Raw genomic sequence first — 18932 nt, forward strand, 5'->3', positions numbered from 1 at the left:
AATCAGCTCCAAAATTTACTCAGTAATAAATAGCCTACCAACCAAAAAAGCACAGGACCTGAAGGATTCACAGCCAAATTCCACTAGATATACAAAGAAAAACTGGTACCATTCCTATGGAAACAATTCCAAAAAATTAAGGAGGAAGCACTTCTCCACAACTCATTCTATGAGGCCAGCATCATCTTGATACCAAATCCTGGTAAAGAGACAACAAAAAAGAAAACTTCAGGCCACTATCCTTGATGAATGTAGATGTAAAAGTCCTCAACAAAATACTTACAAACTGAATCCAGCAGTGCATCATAAAGATAATCCACCATGATCAAATAGGCTTCATTCTCGGATGTAAGGTTGGTTCAACATACAAAAATCAATAAATCTGACTCATCACATAAACAGAACTAATGACAGAAATCACATGATTATCTCAATAGATGCAGAAAGGCTTTTGATAAGATTCAATATCCCTTCATGTTACAAACTCTCATTAAGTATTGAAGGAACATACCTCAAAATAATAAGAGTCAACTATGACAAACCCACAGCTACATTATACTGAATGGGCAAAAGCTGGAAGCATTTTTCTTGAAAACCGGCATGAGACAAAGATGCCTTCTCTCACCACTTCTATTCAATGTAGTATTAGAAGTCCTAGCCAGAGCAATCAAGCAAGAGATAGAAATAAAAGGCATCCAAATAGGAAAAGAGGAGTTCAAATTATCTCTGCTTGCAGATGACATGATTCTATATCAAGAAAACCCCATAGTGTTGGCCCCAAAGCTCTCTTGGCTGATAAACAACTTCATAAAAATTGCAGGATACAAAATCAATGTACAAAAATCACTAGCATTCCTATATACCAACAACAAACTGAGAGCCAAATTAGAAAGGCAATCCCATTCACAATTGCCACACACAAACAGTAAAAACCTGCAAGACCTAGGAATACAGCTAATCAGAGGGGTGAAAGGTCTCTATACTGAGAATTACAAAACAATACTCAAATCAGTGAAGACACATACAACTGAAAAACATTCCATGCTCACAGATAGAAAGAATCAATATCATTTAAATGGCTATATTGCCCAAAACAATTTATAGATTCAATGCTATTCCTATCAAACTACCAATGAGAGTATTCACAGAACTAGAAAAAAAAATTCTTTTAATTCATATGGAACCAAAAAAATAAGCCTGAATAGCCAAGGCAATCCTAAGCAAAAAGAACAAAGCTGAAGGAATTGTTACTTGACTTCAAACTATACTAAAGAGCTACAGTGACTAAAACAACAATGGAACAGAATAGACAACCTAGAAATAAGTCTGCACATCTATGACACCTGATCTTTGACAAAGCTGGCCAAAACAAGCAATGGGACAATGCCTCCTTTTTCAATAAATGTTGCTGGGATAACTGGCTAGTCAATGAAGATTGAAACTGAACCCCTTCCTTACACTATGTACAAAAATCAACTCAATATGGATTAAAGACTTAAATTTAAAACCCCAAACTATAAAAACCCTGGAACACAACTTAGGCAATAACCATCCTGTGCCTAGAAATGGGCAAAGATTTCATGACTGTATTAGTCAGTTTTCATGTTACTGATAAAGACATACCCAGGACTGGGCAATTTGCAAAAGAAAGAGGTTTAATTGGAATTACAGTTCCATGTGGCTGGGGAAGCCTCACGATCATGGCAGAAAGCAAGGAAGAGCAAGTCACATCTTACGTGATGGCAGCAGGCAAAGAGAGAGAGCTTGTGCAGCAGAACTCCTCTTTTTAAAGCCGTCAGATCTTGTGAGACTTACTATCACAAGAACAGCATGGGAAATACTTGCCCCATGATTCAGTTACCTCCCACTGGGTGCCTCCTCCCACAACACATGGGAATTCAAGATGAGATTTGAGTGGGGACCCAGCCAAATCATATTAATGACAAAGACACCAAAAGCAATCACAACAAAAGCAAAAATTGACAAATGGGTTCTAATTAAGCTTAAGAGTTTCTGTTCAGCAAAAGAAACCATCAACAGAGTAAACAAACAACCTTCAGAATGGGAGAAAATTTTTGCAAACTGATAAAGGTCTAATATCCAGCATCTATAAGTAAACTTAGAAGAGGATATCAAACAACACCATTAACAAGTGGACAAAGGACATGAACAGGCATTTCTCAAAAGAAGACATACACGTGGCCAAAACAAGCATATGGGAAAAAGCTCAGAATCACTGATCATAAGATAAATGCAAATCAATAACACAGGGAGATACAATCTCACACCACTCAGAATGGCTATTATCAAAAGTCAAAAAGTAGCAGACTAGCAAGGTTGTCTGCTAGACTAGCAAGAGAAAAGGGAGTACTAATATACTTTGGTGGGAGTGTAAATCAGTTCAACCATTGTTGAAAGCAGCACAATGATTCCTCAAAGAGCTGAAAGCAGAACTACCATTTGATGCAGCAATCCCATTACTGGGTATATACCCAGAGGAATAGAAAGGATTCTACCATAAAGAGACATGCATGCAAATGTTCATTGCAGCACTGCTCACAGTAGCAAAGACATGGAATCAACTTAAATGCCCATCAGTGAAAGACTGGATAAAATAAATGTGGTACATATACCCCATGGAATATTATGCATCCATAAAAAAGAATGAGATCATGTCTTTTGCAGGAACACGGATGGAGCCAGAGGCTATCATCAAATTAGTTAGCAAACTAACACAGGAAAGGAAAACCAAATACCACATGATTTCACATGTAGGTGAGAGCTGAATGATAAGAACTTATGAACACTAGAAGAAAACAACAGACACTGGGGTCTGCTTGAGGGAGGATGGTGGGAGTAGGGAGAGGAGCAGAAAAGATACCTATTGGGTACTGAGCTTACTACCTGGGTGATATAATAATATGTACAACAAACCCCTATGACTTGTGTTTATCTATTTTGCAAATCTTCACATGTACCACAGATATAAAGTAAAAAAAATTTTAAAGTGTAATTCAGTTTCCAAGAGATTTTTCCTGGATGTGAGATTATGTGGTGGCTTAGAAAGTACTCCTTTAAGTTCAAGACCAGCCTAGTCACCATAGTGAAACTCCATCTCTACTAAAAATACACACATACACACAAAGTAGCCAGGCATAATAATGGGCGCCTATAATCCCAGCTACTTGGGAGGCTGAGGCAGGAGAATCACTGTAATACAGGAGGCAGAGGTTGTAGTGAACTGAGATGGCACCACTGCATTCTAGCCTGGGCAACAAAGTGAGACTCTGTCTCAAAAAAATAAATAAAAAGTACTCCTTTATTGTTTGGGTCTCTTCCCTACAAAATATAAATTCCAATTTGGTTCCTCTTAAATATGAACCGGCAGAATTTTGGAGAACAGGTTACAAAAGTCAACAAATTTCCATCTAGCTCTCTTCAAATGTTCTTAGAATACATCTGCTTTGCTATAAGTAAGCCCAAGCCATCCCATATGGAGGCACGTGCAGAAGCCATGCACAGGTGCTCTGGCCAAAAATCAAGCTGAAGTCCCAGCTGACAGTCAGTATCAGTCACCAGACTTATGAGTGAGGAAGTCTTATAGATGGCTCCAATCCCAGCCACCAGCTGCCTGCAAAGCATGAGAGACTCCTAGCAATGATTGCCTAGAAGAGCCCAGGCAAACGCTAAAGCCATGAGAAATAGTGGTAACAAGTGATTAATGTTGCTATAGTCTGGTAAATTTGAGGTAGTTTTCTATGCAGTAACGAATAACCAGTACAGGTGATGAATCATTTCCAACTCTACTCCATTTTCTAATGGTGGTAGATGAAGCAAGTGTTCCAAGAGGGTAATTGTGCCTGAGTGGTTCCAGGGTCCACAATTTTGGCCTCTCAATCCTGAAGGACTCGAAAGCAATTTATCTGGGTCCATGAGTTTGCTCTAATTGCATGTTTAAGCATCAATTCTGGGAAGTCGCGGCTTGATGGAGGGAGGGATCAAGATCCCTTGGTGGTATAAAGTGAGCATGAGGTACGACTCTTTCCATCTTTAGGAGTAAAATAGAAAAAGGATTAGGCAACACTCTTATGAGAGAAGATGTTGGAATCTTTGGTAGAAAAGACAAGAGTATGAGTCGCTCATAATATACTGTCTGTAATTCTCATGGTAGCCTCTGAAGCTTGATCATAATGAGCTGATTGTGACACACTTTGTAGCCAGATGTCCTTGCACAAGTTTCTTATTTCAGTCTTTGTCAGTTTCCTTTCCTGTAAAATGCAGGACCCATCACATCGATTATTTTTAGAAAAATGCAAATAATTAATATTTATAAAGTGGCTTTCGACATTTCCTAACTAACAGTAAATGCTATATAAATGTTGGTTAAATAAAATAAAATAAGTGTAACCTTAGGATTCCCATATTTTCCAGGCTCTCAGGGACAGTATTTTATCTTAATGTCAAAGTATTGTTGTGAAGTCCTTAAATCTTTATGACATTTTCTTGTTTTTTTTGTTTTGTTTTGTTTCGTTTTGTTTTGTTTTTTGATATATATATATATATATATATATATATATATATATATATATATATATAATGGTGAAGAGCATGGGCTTTGGAGTTGACCTGATAGGATTCAATTCTTATGATTTACCAGCTGCCTTATCCCGAAAAGGACATTTAACTACCTTAAGTCTCAGTATTCTAAACTATAAAATGGAAAGCAGATCAGTACTTACCTCATAAGATAGCCACAAGGATTAAATATTATCTAAAAAGCACTTAAGCATAGTATATGACACACAGAAGATAGTAAGTGTGAGTTATCATCACTATCACCTTTTTCACCTCTGCAAAACTTCTGAGTACTAGAAAAGAGCAAACCTTCTGGATGCTCCTGGTTCACAGGATTGTGTGATTTGGCTCCAGCAATGTCCTGGAACTGGGTTCCTCCTGAAGTTAGGGATTCAGAATTACTGGGCTCTTGTAGATTTCAGCTCTCCCTAGCTCAATGCAGCTCTCTCAACAGAGAAAATGTATTACTCCCTCCAATTCTACTCACATTTCACTAGGGACATCTCGTGACTAACATGAGGCTCAGAAAAGATGTGGGGGAATGAGAGGATGGAACAGATCAGTGCTGGAAAGCCTCCCAATCTGACTGTGTTGCACTCATTCGCAGCTGGCTTTCTTCCTGCAGATTAGGGTGGATTAAGGGATTTTTGTAAGATGAGAAAGATTAATACTAAATTTTATAAACCAGACATCCTGGAAATTTCATTAGAGATAAATGTTATCTTTGTTTTATAAAACCTAACACTTGTTTATCAAGAAAAATGCAGAAAGGGACAACATTAATATGAAACAACAGCAATAAAAATCTGCAACTCCATTTAGAGTTGTCCACATTAACCTGTCAGGCACTGCAAAATGATCTTTTTGCTTTGCCCCATTCTCCATATTTTTCCCCTCACCAAAAAAGTTAATAATTCTTTTTTTCTCAAGTGATTCTCCTGCCTCAGCCTCCTGAGTAGTTGGGCCTACAGGCATACACCACCACACTCTGCTAATTATTATTATTATTATTATTATTATTATTATTATTTTAGAGAGAGACAAAGCCTTGCTGTGTTGCCCAGGCTAGTCTCAAACTCCTGGACTCAAGAAATCCTTCTGCCTCAGCCTCCCAAAGTGCTGGGCTTATAAGAATGAGCCACTGCACCTGGCAAAAAGTTAATAGTTCTTTATACTAAAATTTCTCCTCTTTATGTTGCTAAAGTTGTTTGTTTTTCCTGAATGAATCTGGAGTAATATAATGTCTGGGGGAAAATCTTTGATGGAACCCAGAGCTATGGAAGATAAGTTTTCTATGGTGTGAAGACCTTTTATTTCTAATATTTGGTAACTGCCATGATTGACCAAAAAAAATACCTTCCCCATCCTGCCTCATTCTTGTTACCCAGATATGGGTCATCTTTCTCCCCATGCCAGTGTTAAAGCTCATTTAGCTCTTATTTTATCTTATTCTCCAAATCAGATTTAACACTAAAATACAGTAGTTAAAATAAAAATTGTTCTGAATACTACACAGAAAACTAAAGAAGAGAATTTGTATTGTATACCACACAGCAGAATTTTCTAAAGATCTATTTTAGTTATTTTTATTCTTTTCAAAATTTCTTACTTAGTCTTATCCTATCTTACCTTTTTTCTTTTCTACTTCTCTAATGTTTCTCTTTCTTTCTCTCTTTTTAAGATTATTGTCTTCACCGTTAGATCCAGCCTTCAGTTGACATATCTCACTCAGTAAAACACAGCAGGTAGCTGTCCTGTGGGAGAGTGTAACTCTCTCATCCCATGTGGCTTATGAAGGTGTTGATTGAACAAAGATGTAGCTGATTTGGGTTGAAGGAAGGAAGTAAAATTACATAGGGGAAAAAAGTACAAAATATTTTGTTGTGCCTTTTTCTCAAATAAAATGAGAGATTTTGTCTTTTTTTGTGCTAAACACATGTAAAACAATGTAATAATGTGGAGACCATACTAAGCTACAGTGAAGAAAATTTATTTTTCCCGGACATGGCAGTAAATGGAAATTTCTTTTTTGAGGGAAAAATAATACTAGTAGTTAAACAGGAAGAGGAAAATAAAAAGGACTTCAGGGGTTGAATGAGGGAGTTACTGATTTTAAACGGCAGTTTCTGAGTTCAAAGTGTTGATTATCAAAAATGGAAAATGTGATTTTGAAGTGAGGAAACCCCAAATAAAGTTCTATGATCATTCAGTGGTGAGAGTCACATCAGAACAGTGTCTATAATTCTGTGTGAGCACTTCTTGGAAAGGAAAATGGAGGAAGAGGTCCTGTTGAGGAGGCAGTTACATGTAAAGGAAGTTTAGGGACTTAGAGATTCATTTCCCAGAAATCTGCCCAGCTTTTCCATTCTACGTGTAATAGAGACAAATGCAGTGGGGTGATGAGGGAAGCTTCTACCATGCCAGGACGACAATCCAGTGACTCCCAGGGAAGCGTAATCTTTTCTCTTATAATGTTTTTATTTTTTTTTAACCTGCAGATATAGTACATGAGTTGCATGAGAAATTACCACAATGCAAAATTGTGTGAACTGTGAAAGTTCCTCTTGCAAATGAAGACAAAACAAACCTTCCATCAATTCTTCAGATCCTATGACCTTATCTTCTATTTGGAAAACAGTGTAATCTACTGCTATCAGATCTTTGAGCCAGAAGCTGGCCTTGGAGGAAACCTGTGGTCTTTCACTGGTCTCTACCATGGGTCCCTCCAAGTCTAATAAGAGTCTCAGAGGCAGAGCTGGCAAGATCTAAGAACACTGCAAATAGAAACGGACCACATAAATAGGAAAGTCATTTAAAAAATGAACTTGGGTTATGCACATGGATGTGTCCTTAATAATATGCTCTGTTAAGTAATGAAGGCTTTGTATGGGGATTGTGTACACACAGTCACGGTAGACTATTGAGGTCATGTTAGAGGGCTTATATAAATCTCAGGTAGGTTTTGGTGAAGGAATTTGTGCCTCACAGTGAGAAGATGAGATCAGTTCGTGGAGGAGAAAGTGAAGTGATTTATTCTGGAGAAGGTGGGAACTTGTAAAACAAATGGAGAAATGAAGAAATTATTGAAAACTATTATTTCTACAAGAGGTCTGGAAATTCTACTGTTTAGATGGAATAGAAAGAGAAAGTGATTAGACTGAGCTATTCAGAGTAAATGAGTATCTCTGAGACTAAGACATTTGTGTTTGTGCCCCTTCAACAAATTGACCTTTTAAATTGACTTTGAAAAGTAAGACTAGATAATATGTGGATAGCAAATATTTAATTTTTAAATACCTTTTAAAATTGGATTTCAAAACTCAATAAAGTTTTCACTTTCCATAAAAGATAAATAGTGGTGTTACAATAAAATAGTGAATTAATAAGATTTATAGAGAAAAAGAGATAATTTATTTGTAGAGATAAATTTAGCAATTTATCTTACTGAAACAAATGTTCCTGCATAATTATTCTTGGAGCTCTCCCTACTCCTAAGCTTTGATTTGTGCATTTTTAAAAGACTTTATTTGTCAGATATTCTCTTCCTTGCAACTTCCTAAGAGATATGTTCACATTTATACCTTTCTCTTTTTGCTTAAATGCTTATTTTATTAGGGTGAATTTATAAAAGCTGAGTTGTTGGTTAAAATGGCATATGGAATGTACAATTTAATAATAATTCACTAATTGGGTAGCATTAAACAAAATAAAAGACTGAAAATGGCAAGAATAAGTACTAAACAAACACTGTGGGATAACATAAAGGACTAACAATATTAATAATTTCTTTTCTCTGGACCTGCCCTGATCTCTCATCTTTTGTGTATCTCACACTTCCGGTCAAGTCTTGGAAACTTCCCACTATCTGAGATGAGTAGATAGGTATCGATGGTAGTAATTAAGTGGAGCAGAAAAGTATTTCAGAGGGAACAGGGAAAACTTAATCTCATTTCGTTCAAAGGAGAAGGCCAAGATGTTTAGTTGGCATAGATCTAAGGCTACTTATGTTTACAAAGAGATTTATATATGAAATTAAGTTAGACTATACACAAACATAGAATCAATGCAATGAGAACAAAGGAAATAAGACAGGAATCGTTAGTTGTGATCAAATATTTGGAGAATGTTGAATGTAAGTCTAAGGAATTTTGGCTGTATTTTAGGGGCAGTGATAAGGCAGTATTAAGAGCTCAGCTTTTTCCCCAAAATGTGCCATCCATAGTTACAAAAGGATAGGAAATTGCTGATAGGCACATATTTCTTTCAATATTCTCCTCCTCTGAAATATTCATGATCTGCATGTTTGTGTCCCCCTCCTCCCAAATTCATATATTAAAAATTTAACCTCCAACAGGAGGTGGAGTCTTTGGGAATTAATAGGTTTAGATAAAGTCTAAAGGGTGGTGTCCCCATGGTGGGATTAATGTACTTATTTGTAAGAAGAGAATAGGACTAGAACTGGCTCTCTTGGCCACGTGTGGGTGCAACTAGAAGACGATCATTAGGAAACCTGGAAGCTGTCCTCACCAGACACCAGACTATCTGATGTCTTGATCTTGGACTTCACAGCCTCCACTGTGAGAAATAAATGTTTGTTGTGCAAGCTACCCAGTCTGTGATAATTTTTTGATAGTAGACCGAGCTGCCTAAGACAGTACCCTTCCTTCCCCTAATCACTGAACTGCAAGTACTCTCTCTTTTCCAAGGATTTCCTGCACTGCACCATTCTGTTCTCTGATTCCAGTGTGTCTTTTCCCTTGTCTCATTCCAGATAAACATGAGAATCATGTACAGGGTCTTCTGCTCCAAGCCCTCCTTCCAATGATACACAGAGCAATGAAGATCTGAGGGGCGACCTGCAGGAGAACTGAAGCCAGAGTCTGTGATGAATTCTCCAGACAGGACTGGCGAGAACAGGTAATACATCTATAGCTGTTTATGACCTCAAGGTGCAACATCTATTTTCTGCAAACTTATCTGTATTTGTGCTTTTTTTGTTTTTGTTTGTAGTTTAAAGTAGTGTATCATCTGAGCTGGGATTTGGAGGAACTTGTGGTGAAAAGGGGCACAGATTGTCTCCAGAGACCAGGCCTGCTACAGCAAATTTCTAGTTGGAAAACAAGAAAGATCTTGGAGGAAAAGAATATACAGGTAGGTGAAATCTTGGAAAACACAGGAAATCTGTGAATTTTAAATATTTCTGTATCTAGAAGTTTCTCTCACCTAGCCTCAGAGAGTTTCAGATAGATTGAAGAAAAAGGAAAGACATCATTCTGTTATATCAGCAGCGATGCACTGGGAATGCCCACTTGGGCTTTATCTTAGCTTTACTGTGAATTAGTTAAATGATTTGGGGCAATTAATTTTAACTTTCTGCATGTTAGTGTCATTATGTGTTGTAAGGTATGAATGCATGATCTAGCACAAAAGTGCATGTTTTCAATTAGCTTATTTTTATTTTTAGAGACAGGGTCTTGTTCTGTCTCCCAGGTTGAAGCACAGTGGCACAACCAAAGCTCACTACAGCCTCAAACTCCTGGGTCCAAGCAAACTTCTCACCTTATCCTTTCAAACAGCTGGAACTACAGGCATGCACCACTATGCCCAGATAATTTGTTAATTTTTTGTAGAGGCAGTATTATCCAGGCTTGTCTCAAACTCCTGGCCTCAAGTGATCCTCTCAACTTGGCTTCTCAAAGGGTTTGGATTACAGGCATGAGCCACCACACCTGGGCCAAAAATGCATGTTAAAATATATACTGGAGCCAAATCTTAAAACAAGTGGTAACAGTGACCTCTAAACTTGTTCACCTTTTTATTTTCAGTGTATCACACAGAGTTTGGCATATAGTGGTGATCAGTAAACTTATATTGACTAGGTTGAATTAATGACTAAATAACTGTATTAGTCAATTCTCACACTGCTAAAAAGACATATCCACAACTGGGTAATTTACAAAGAAAAGAGGTTTAAGCAGCTCATGTTTCTACAAGTTGTACAGGCTTCTGCTTCTTGGGAGCCCTCAGGAAACTTACAATCATGGTAGAAGGGAAAGCAAGCACATCTTCACAAGGATGGCAGGAGAGGGGGTGCTATTCACTTTAAACAAGCAGGTTTCAGGAGAACTCTATCACAAAAACGGCAAGAGGAATGTCTTCCTCCACAATTCAATCACCTCCCACCATGCCCCATCTCCAACACTGGAAATTACAATTTGACGTGAGATTTGTGTGGGGACACAGAGCCAAACCATATCAATAACCTTTCACATTTTCTCAGTATAATAGTTTGACCCTATGTCCACCTTCTTAGCAGCTAGTTTCAAGAGAAAGTTCATTAATAGCAACAAGGACCATTCTTGGAAATATGTCGTACAAGAGAGTATGTTTTTATTTAGATACTGTTTTTAGGCAGAGAAAAAAGGGGAAGTTGATGAAGGAAATGGAACACGAAGAGATAAAGGTGTTTAGTTGGCAGCAATGGTCTGCTGAATCCATTTCACATAGTTGCAAACCTTGGTGTAGACTCCGGGTCTGTTCTTCTGAGCACAACCATAGCCCCAGGAGACAACACCCTGCAGTTCTCCGTTGCAGACCACAGGGCCACCAGAGTCACCCTAAGCAAAAAGGAAGTGATATTCAGAGCTCTTATTTATGCCCAGAAGAGAGAATAGGCTGCAAAATATTCTTCCATTGTGCTGGGGCCATTGTCTCACACTGCTGATCCTCCATGAAGCACTTTCTCTTCCTCTTGAAACCTCCCAATCCTCAATCTACTTACTATATCACTAGTTGGTCTTCTTCATCTTGTCTTTGAGCCCCTTCTCCTTCCTTAGTAGCCCAAATGGGCCAAGAGGAGGTGAGTACTATGGAGGTTTCATGGTGCTCAACTAGCTCTGCTCCTTCCACTAGAGTTCCCTTCAACAGTTTACCTCCTCAGAAGGGAACTTGGAAGTACTATTTGCACACCAACTTCTTTGCATCTTTGAACTCTTAAACCTAGATCTTAATACAATAAAAATGAAATATTTAATTTGTCCTAAGTCTATCCCTCACTTCTCACAATCAGTCGTAGGGGCAGTTTTACAATCCTCTGTGTTTCAGAAAAGGGGAATATGGTAGATAAGATTGAGAATGAGCTGGAAGTTACGCTTATTTTGTGTGTGTGTGTTTTTGTTTTTTTCCTTTTTGTGGAGAACAGGGATTGCCCAGGCAGGTCTGGAACTCCTGGGCTCAAGCTATCCTCCCACCTCTGCCTCTCTAATAGTTGGGATTACAGGTGTGAGCCATAGAAATGCTCATCATCACTGGTCATTAGAGAAATGCATATCAGTTGAGATACCATCTCACGCCAGTTAGAATGGCGATCATTAAAAAATCTGGAGACAACAAATGCTGGAGAGGATGTGGAGAAACAGGAACACTTTTACACTGTTGGTGGGAGGGTAAATTAGTTCAACAATTATGGAAGACAGTGTGGCGATTCCTCAAGAACCTAGAAATAGAAATTCCATTTGACCCAGCAATCCCATTACTGGTTATATATCCAAAGGATTATAAATCATTCTATTATCAGGACACATGAACATGAATGTTCATTGCAGCACTGTTTACAATCGCAAAGACTTGGAACCAACCCAAATGCCCATCAATGATAGACTGGACAGGGAAAATGTGGCACATATACACCATGGAATACTATGCAGCCATAAAAATGATGAGTTGGTGTCCTTTGTAGGGACATGGATGAACCTGGAAACCATCATTCTCAGCAAACTGACACTAGAACAGAAAATCTAACACCATGTTCTCACTCATAGGCGGGTGTTGAACAATGAGAACACATGGACACAGGAAGAATAGCACCACACACTGGGGTCTGTCTGGGGGAAATAGGGGAGGGACAGTGGAGGGTGGGGAATGGGGGAGAGATAGCATGGGGAGAAATAGCAGATATAGGTGATGGGGAGGAAGGCAGCAAATCACACTGCCATGTGTGTACCTATGCAACAATCTTGCATGTTCTTCGCATGTACCCCCAAACATAAAATGCAATTTTAAAAATCTAAAAAATAAAAAATAAAAAAATAAACTGAAATTGAGAAGCAGTGCAAAAAAACTAACCTGGCAAGAGTCCTTTCCACCCTCCAGGAATCCCAGACATATCATGTTTGTAGTAATCTTGCCTGGGTAGGCTGTGCGGCAAGCAGTGTCAGAGAGAACGGGAGCCTTCAGACACTGCAGGAGATCAGGGTAGTTGGCTATGTAGTGGAAGAATAAAAAATGCAAGGTTACTCATGAGGCTTCCAAAAATTTCTTTCTCAATACATCTCCCCTCTTCACCAATACTCTCACTCTTTCAATTAGTTGATGACTTCTCATTTGAGAGAAGAATTTTTTTCTAACAGCTTTTCCAAGTACTTCTAATCAATGAATTGTTCTTTCTCTGACACTAGCATTAGTGACCGCACATCTCACATCTAGCAACTGTATTTCTCAAGCAGGTATGTGCTCCAGGCAAGACCATATCCCTGAGTCTTTGTTTTGTTTACCTCCTCAGTTTACAGATCTCTGCACATCACTAATTACACTTCAGTTAAATACCCTGATATCTTCATAGTACTTCATTATTGTATCTTCTACATAGTTCCAGCAAGGGAATCCTCTTTATTTCAGTTATTAATGGTATGTTTCTGAGATTACATATATCCAAAAACTGTGCTCTGAGAACTTAACCTTAAGAGAGAATTTGGACTGGCTGAACTTTTACATGTCTTTCAGCTCTAAAATTGTCATACTTGGTAGTTCTGTGTCAGGTAACACTTACTGCCACTGCTCAGGGTGTTGCCCCAGCCAGAGATGAGGCACTGAGTACCAGTCGCTGCACAGGATCTTGGCAGAGAGATGGTGGACACTCGAGAGTTGATGGTGGCAGATGAGCTCAGTTTAATCAGCATGATGTCATTATCCATGGTGGCTGAATTGTAATTGGGGTGGCGAATAATCTTGGCCGCATTTATGAATTGCTCATTGCCTTCAGTAACCTCAATGTTGTGTTCTCCCAGACGCACTTGGATTCGGCTGGATTAAAAGATATAAGAGGTTCCTAAGTATCTAACTTGACCTATTTGCACTTCTCCTGACCCCCACCCATTTACGAGCATAAACGCAGACACCATCGTTTTGAAGCATTCAGTCACATAGTAATTGTGTACTTAGGGTAGCATTGTACACTGCCACATGGTACAGGCTAGAGTTTTCCTTAGGGAGGTGTCACTGCAAGTGCAGACTCACAGCCCAGCATCTTGTTAGAATAGTAAGGAGTGGGAATGAGAGCCCAAAGACTTGAATAAAACAGTTGGAGAAAAAAGGAATTTGGTGGAGATTGATCAGCACTTGCCATTTCTCTCTGGTTGGGACCACCAATTATTGTAGGAAATGAAGCAGGAGTGAGAAATGGCAGAATTTTAAGGAAGCAGAATGAACCATGCACATTATTAATGTTGTGCTGTAAATTCTCTGCATGTTATTGCCTCCATATACAATTTATACCTGTTGAGCTATAGTGATTAGCACTATGTAGTGATTCATGTCATAAGGTACTTCTAGGGAAACTTCACTATTCACCATTTCCCTTCTGTATCTTTAGTACCATCATTTGGGAAGGCATCAGAGAGGCCTAAAGGCTACCTTTCCATGCAAAAGCCCCTTGATACATCAGACAATGCCTGAGAGAATAAAAAAATCTCTGGAGGTCTGAATGCCTCACCCTCAAGCACAACTCTACAGTTTACTCTGGATTGTGTTTAGTCAGGGATAGAGGATAAATTGATCTTAGCATATAGGAAAGTGAGTGTCAATGACTTACGACTTGTAGCAGTGAGCCGCAGACACCACCCATTGGTTACTGATGAGGGAGCCACCACAGAAGTGATAGCCAGCATTCAGGGACACCTGATAGGGGACAGAATTCTTCTGACAGGTGTAGCCCCCGACGATCTTGTCATCATCATCATCACTAGTGGGGAAAGCAACTAACAGAGAAAAGTTGGGAACTATCAGTTATACAGGTTCACCCTGGAGTTTCCACACTACCATGAAGTTTTTTCAGATTTGCCAAAAGAAAGCAGAGTATTCTCTTGTCTCACATAATCAGAAAATGGTGGTTTTAAGGTCATCTGAAGGGAAAATTTATTATTCCATACCTTTAAATTATATCCACTTGTAACATTATATTTAATTTTAAATTTATGCTTTAACTTTGACAAACACATTCTTTAATACATGTACTATTCAGAAACACACACACACACACACACATACAAACACATTCAAAGATCAGAAACTCTTGACACAGTAAATGTCCCGAATATCACTTCCTGAGGCTCAAGGAATACTTTTTATATAGAACTCTGCTCACCAGCCACACAGTTAGGTGTAAGCCTTTTCAGTAATCATGCTGATGTTGGTTTGTGGTGGTTGGTGAGATGTTATGGGAGAGACAGCCCCCTACCGTAGCAGAAAGAAGGCTTTTCAAAGACACCTGAGAATGTTCTGGTCTAGAAGGAAATGAGAGATTTGTACTTTTGCTCTCCAAATTTCTCTTTTTGGTTCCAGCCTATAATTTCTATTAAAATCATTTTACAAAGCCGGGCGTGGTGGCTCAAGCCTGTAATCCCAGCACTTTGGGAGGCTGAGGCGGGTGGATCACGAGGTCGAGAGATCGAGACCATCCTGGTCAACATGGTGAAACCCCGTCTCTACTAAAAATACAAAAAATTAGCTGGGCATGGTGGCGCTTGCCTGTAATCCCTGCTACTCAGGAGGCTGAGGCAGGAGAATTGCTTGAACCCAGGAGGCGGAGGTTGCGGTGAGCCGAGATTGCGCCATTGCACTCCAGCCTGGGTAACAAGAGCGAAACTCCGTCTCAAAAAAAAAAAAAAAATCATTTTACAGAACATTATAGGATGACCTTCTTCAGCCTTTCCTCTTATCTCAATTATCTTTCCAACTTATGAGTTTATTCAGCTTTTAAAGTCTAGCCCACTGATCTATTAAGATATCTTATAACTCCAAAAGTTTGTGATTATATTTTATGAGCCCCATTGTTCAGATATTTTAAATAGTTTTAGGAAAGAAGTTTCCAGGTGTGTAGACAGATATATTGAATGTATACCTGCCAAACTCAAGAAAATTTAGGATTACTAGTCATATAAAATTTAGTAGTATAAAAGGAGAATTCATAACTTTTCTATTATATATGGTATGACATGTTACTTTACACCAGAGAGATTTCTGTGGCAAAACTATTATAACATACAGCCCATAGCTTTTATTCGTGAGAAAGAAAATAGCTTTTCCCATTAGACTCCTTGGTTCTATATCTCTGGTCCTTTAGTGTGGAGAAGATGCAGGCTCTGACACCTGCACCCATTTTAAAAGCACACAATTAGTTTCAATTATTAATTACAAATTCCTGGAAAGGTCAGGATAGGTGCCTCCTTAATCTGGGCTATCTTTCCCTTTTCTCTCCTTCTTCATTAATTTTATCCAGAAGTTGAGAGCAAGTCATGCATCTTTTTTTTTTTTTTTGAGATGGATTCTTGCTCTGTCACCCAGGCTGGAGTGCAGTGGAGTGGTCTTGGCTCACTGCAACCTCTGCCTCCTGGGTTCAAGCAATTCTCCTGCCTCAGCCTCCTAAGTCGCTGGGATTATAAGCATCTGCCACCATGCCCAACTGATTTTTGTATTTTTAGTAGAGACAGAGTTTCACCATGTGTTGGGAAAAGCAGCAAAGGAGAACGGACTTACAGAGTCCCTGCATAGATTGCTTATGAGTAACATATAAACAAGGAACAACAAACTACAGAAGATGCAAGAGGCCTCTGAAGAGGAAGGCCTCTCTATGCTTCATGTTCCAATGCAGGGACTCTGTTACCATGTTACCATAAACATTGTGCTCAAGGAGGTAAAACCCTTTCATAGCACTAAGATGTAGCCAGACTTGTAGGCTCCTTGTAAGGCCTGCATTTCACCAGCTGTATGTAGATAGTAAGCTAAAGATAACCACATGTTCTTGTTTTGTGAAACTCCCAAACTGCCACTGTTATCAGTCCTTAAAATGACACATCAATTCTGGCTCACCAATTCACTTCTGGCTCACTTATTCACTCCACCATCATTCCACCCCACCCTATAGATCAAAATGATTGTAATCAATAAATAGTGTGGATGATCAGAGCTCGGGGCCTTCACTGCATCCACCAAAGTAATAAGTGATGGCCCCCTGGTCTCACTGTCTCTCTTAATCTTTTTCTCATTTTTTTGTTGCCACCAAACTCGGGGTACTCATGGGTGATGTAGGGCTGGCTCCCTACAACCATGTTGGCCAGGCTGGTTTCAAACTCCTGACTTCGTGATCCACCCACCTCAGCCTCCCAAAGTGCTGGAATTACAGGTGTGAGCCACCGCTCCCAACCTCAAGTCCTGCATCTTTATATCTTCTGCCCTGATTACTTTTGCTCACTGTGATCTTCTTCCAACAAGTGATTAATTATCCAAAAACATAAGTATTTTACACTGTCATTTCAGTATTTTAAGCTTTTTGAATAGAGACCAGATTCAACATTCATTGTCATCTTCCAGAGAACAAAGCGCAAACTTAAGTTTATGGTAGACACCTACTGATTCATTCATTAAAAGAGACTCACCAGCAGCTCCCAGGAGAGCAAGAAAGATGAAGGTCTTCATGGTTGCTCACTTCGCCTGGACTGGGAAATAGGATAATAGCTTTTCATCCACAGCTATTTATACCTCCAGACTTGTCTTGACATTCATGACCACAGGTGCCAGAAAAGTGATTTCACTATAAGCTCACAAATCTAAATCTAAATTCCATGACAAATGAAAGATAATTCAACATCAATTTTAAACATTAACATTTGCCTACTTTTCCAGAAAGTCATGGGACTGAAAGTAGCAAATCCATCTGGTGGGAACTGTGCTCCCTAATAGGTAAGTGAGACTGGAGTAAGGTCACAGGACAGAGCTACAGGTGTCTGGATTCCCAGATAAAAAATCTTAAGTAGTTGGGCATCTCAACTATAAATGTTTATTCTAAGGACTACTGTACTTTTGATAACACAAACTCTTTTATAGTTATATGCTTTGTATTATGACTGCTCTGGTCTTACATATCCATGTAAACGTTTCTCTTTTTTAAATGTCAACTTTTTTTTTATTTTTATTTTTTATTGCATTTTAGGTTTTGGGGTACATGTGAAGAACATGCAAGATTGTTGCATAGGTACACACATAGCAGTGTGATTTTCTGCCTTCCTTCCCCTCAGCTATATCTGTCATTTCTCCCCATGCTATCTCTCCCCACCTCCCCACCCCCCATCCCTCCCCCATTTCCCCCCAATGGACCCCAGTGTGTAGTGCTCCCCTCCCCGTGTCCATATGTTCTCATTGTTCAACACCCGCCTATGAGTGAGAACATGCGGTGTTTGGTTTTCTGTTCTTGTGTCAGTTTACTGAGAATGGTGGTTTCCAGGTTCATCCATGTCCCTACAAAGGACACGAACTCATCGTTTTGATGGCTGCATAATATTCCATGGTGTATATGTACCACATTTTCCCTGTCCAGTCTATCATCGATGGGCATTTGGGTTGGTTCCAGGTCTTTGCTATTGTAAACAGTGCTGCAATGAACATTTGTGTGCATGTGTCCTTATAGTAGAATGATTTATAATCCTTTGGATATATACCCAGTAATGGAACCACTGGGTCAAATGGGATTTCTATTTTTAGGTCATTTAGGCATCGCCACACTGTCTTCCACAATGGTTGAACTAATTTACACTCCCACCAACAGTGTAAAACTGTTCCTATTTCTCCACACCCTCTCCAGCATCTGTTGTCTCCAGATTTTTTAATGATCGCCATTCTAACTGGCGTGAGATGGTATCTCAATGTAGTTTTGATTTGCATTTCTCTAATGACCAGTGATGATGAGCATTTTTTCATATGTTTGTTGGCCTTATATATATCTTCTTTTGTAAAGTGTCTGTTCATATTCTTCACCCACTTTTGAATGGGCTTGTTTGTTTTTTTCTTGTAGATCTGTTTTAGTTCTTTGTAAATTCTGGATATCAGCCCCTTGTCAGATGGGTAGACTGCAAAAATTTTTTCCCATTCTGTTGGTTGCTGATTCACTCTAATGACTGTTTCTCTTGCTGTGCAGAAGCTGTGGAGTTTGATTAGGTCCCATTTGTCTATTTTGGCTTTTGTTGCCAATGCTTTTCGTGTTTTGGTCATGAAGTCCTTGTCTATGCCTATGTCCTGAATGGTTTTGC

General features: G+C 39.0%; 1 protein-coding gene across 1 annotated transcript; it reads right to left on the reverse strand.

Annotated features, from left to right (window-relative positions):
* Positions 1-11042: 11042 nt before the first annotated feature.
* LOC101034010 (trypsin) lies at positions 11043-17325 on the reverse strand. Its single transcript, XM_003929788.1, has 5 exons — positions 17286-17325; positions 14444-14609; positions 13403-13656; positions 12700-12836; positions 11043-11192 (listed from the first exon to the last, which is right to left on the reverse strand). The coding sequence occupies exons 1-5, from the start codon at positions 17323-17325 to the stop codon at positions 11043-11045; spliced, it is 747 nt and encodes a 248-aa protein (XP_003929837.1).
* Between the last annotated feature and the right edge of the window lie 1607 nt (positions 17326-18932).

The sequence above is a fragment of the Saimiri boliviensis genome, chromosome 10 (assembly GCF_048565385.1).
Source record: "Saimiri boliviensis isolate mSaiBol1 chromosome 10, mSaiBol1.pri, whole genome shotgun sequence".
Taxonomy (NCBI): Eukaryota; Metazoa; Chordata; class Mammalia; order Primates; family Cebidae; genus Saimiri; species Saimiri boliviensis.

Excerpts from the sequence above, each read along its gene's own strand:
- LOC101034010 (XM_003929788.1), bottom strand. The coding sequence starts at position 17,325 with ATGAAGACCTTCATCTTTCTTGCTCTCCTGGGAGCTGCTG. Across the intron at positions 14,610-17,285 it reads TGCTCTCCTGGGAGCTGCTG|TTGCTTTCCCCACTAGTGAT; the intron begins GTGAGTCTCTTT and ends TTTCTCTGTTAG. Across the intron at positions 11,193-12,699 it reads GTGGAAAGGACTCTTGCCAG|GGTGACTCTGGTGGCCCTGT; the intron begins GTTAGTTTTTTT and ends CTTTTTGCTTAG.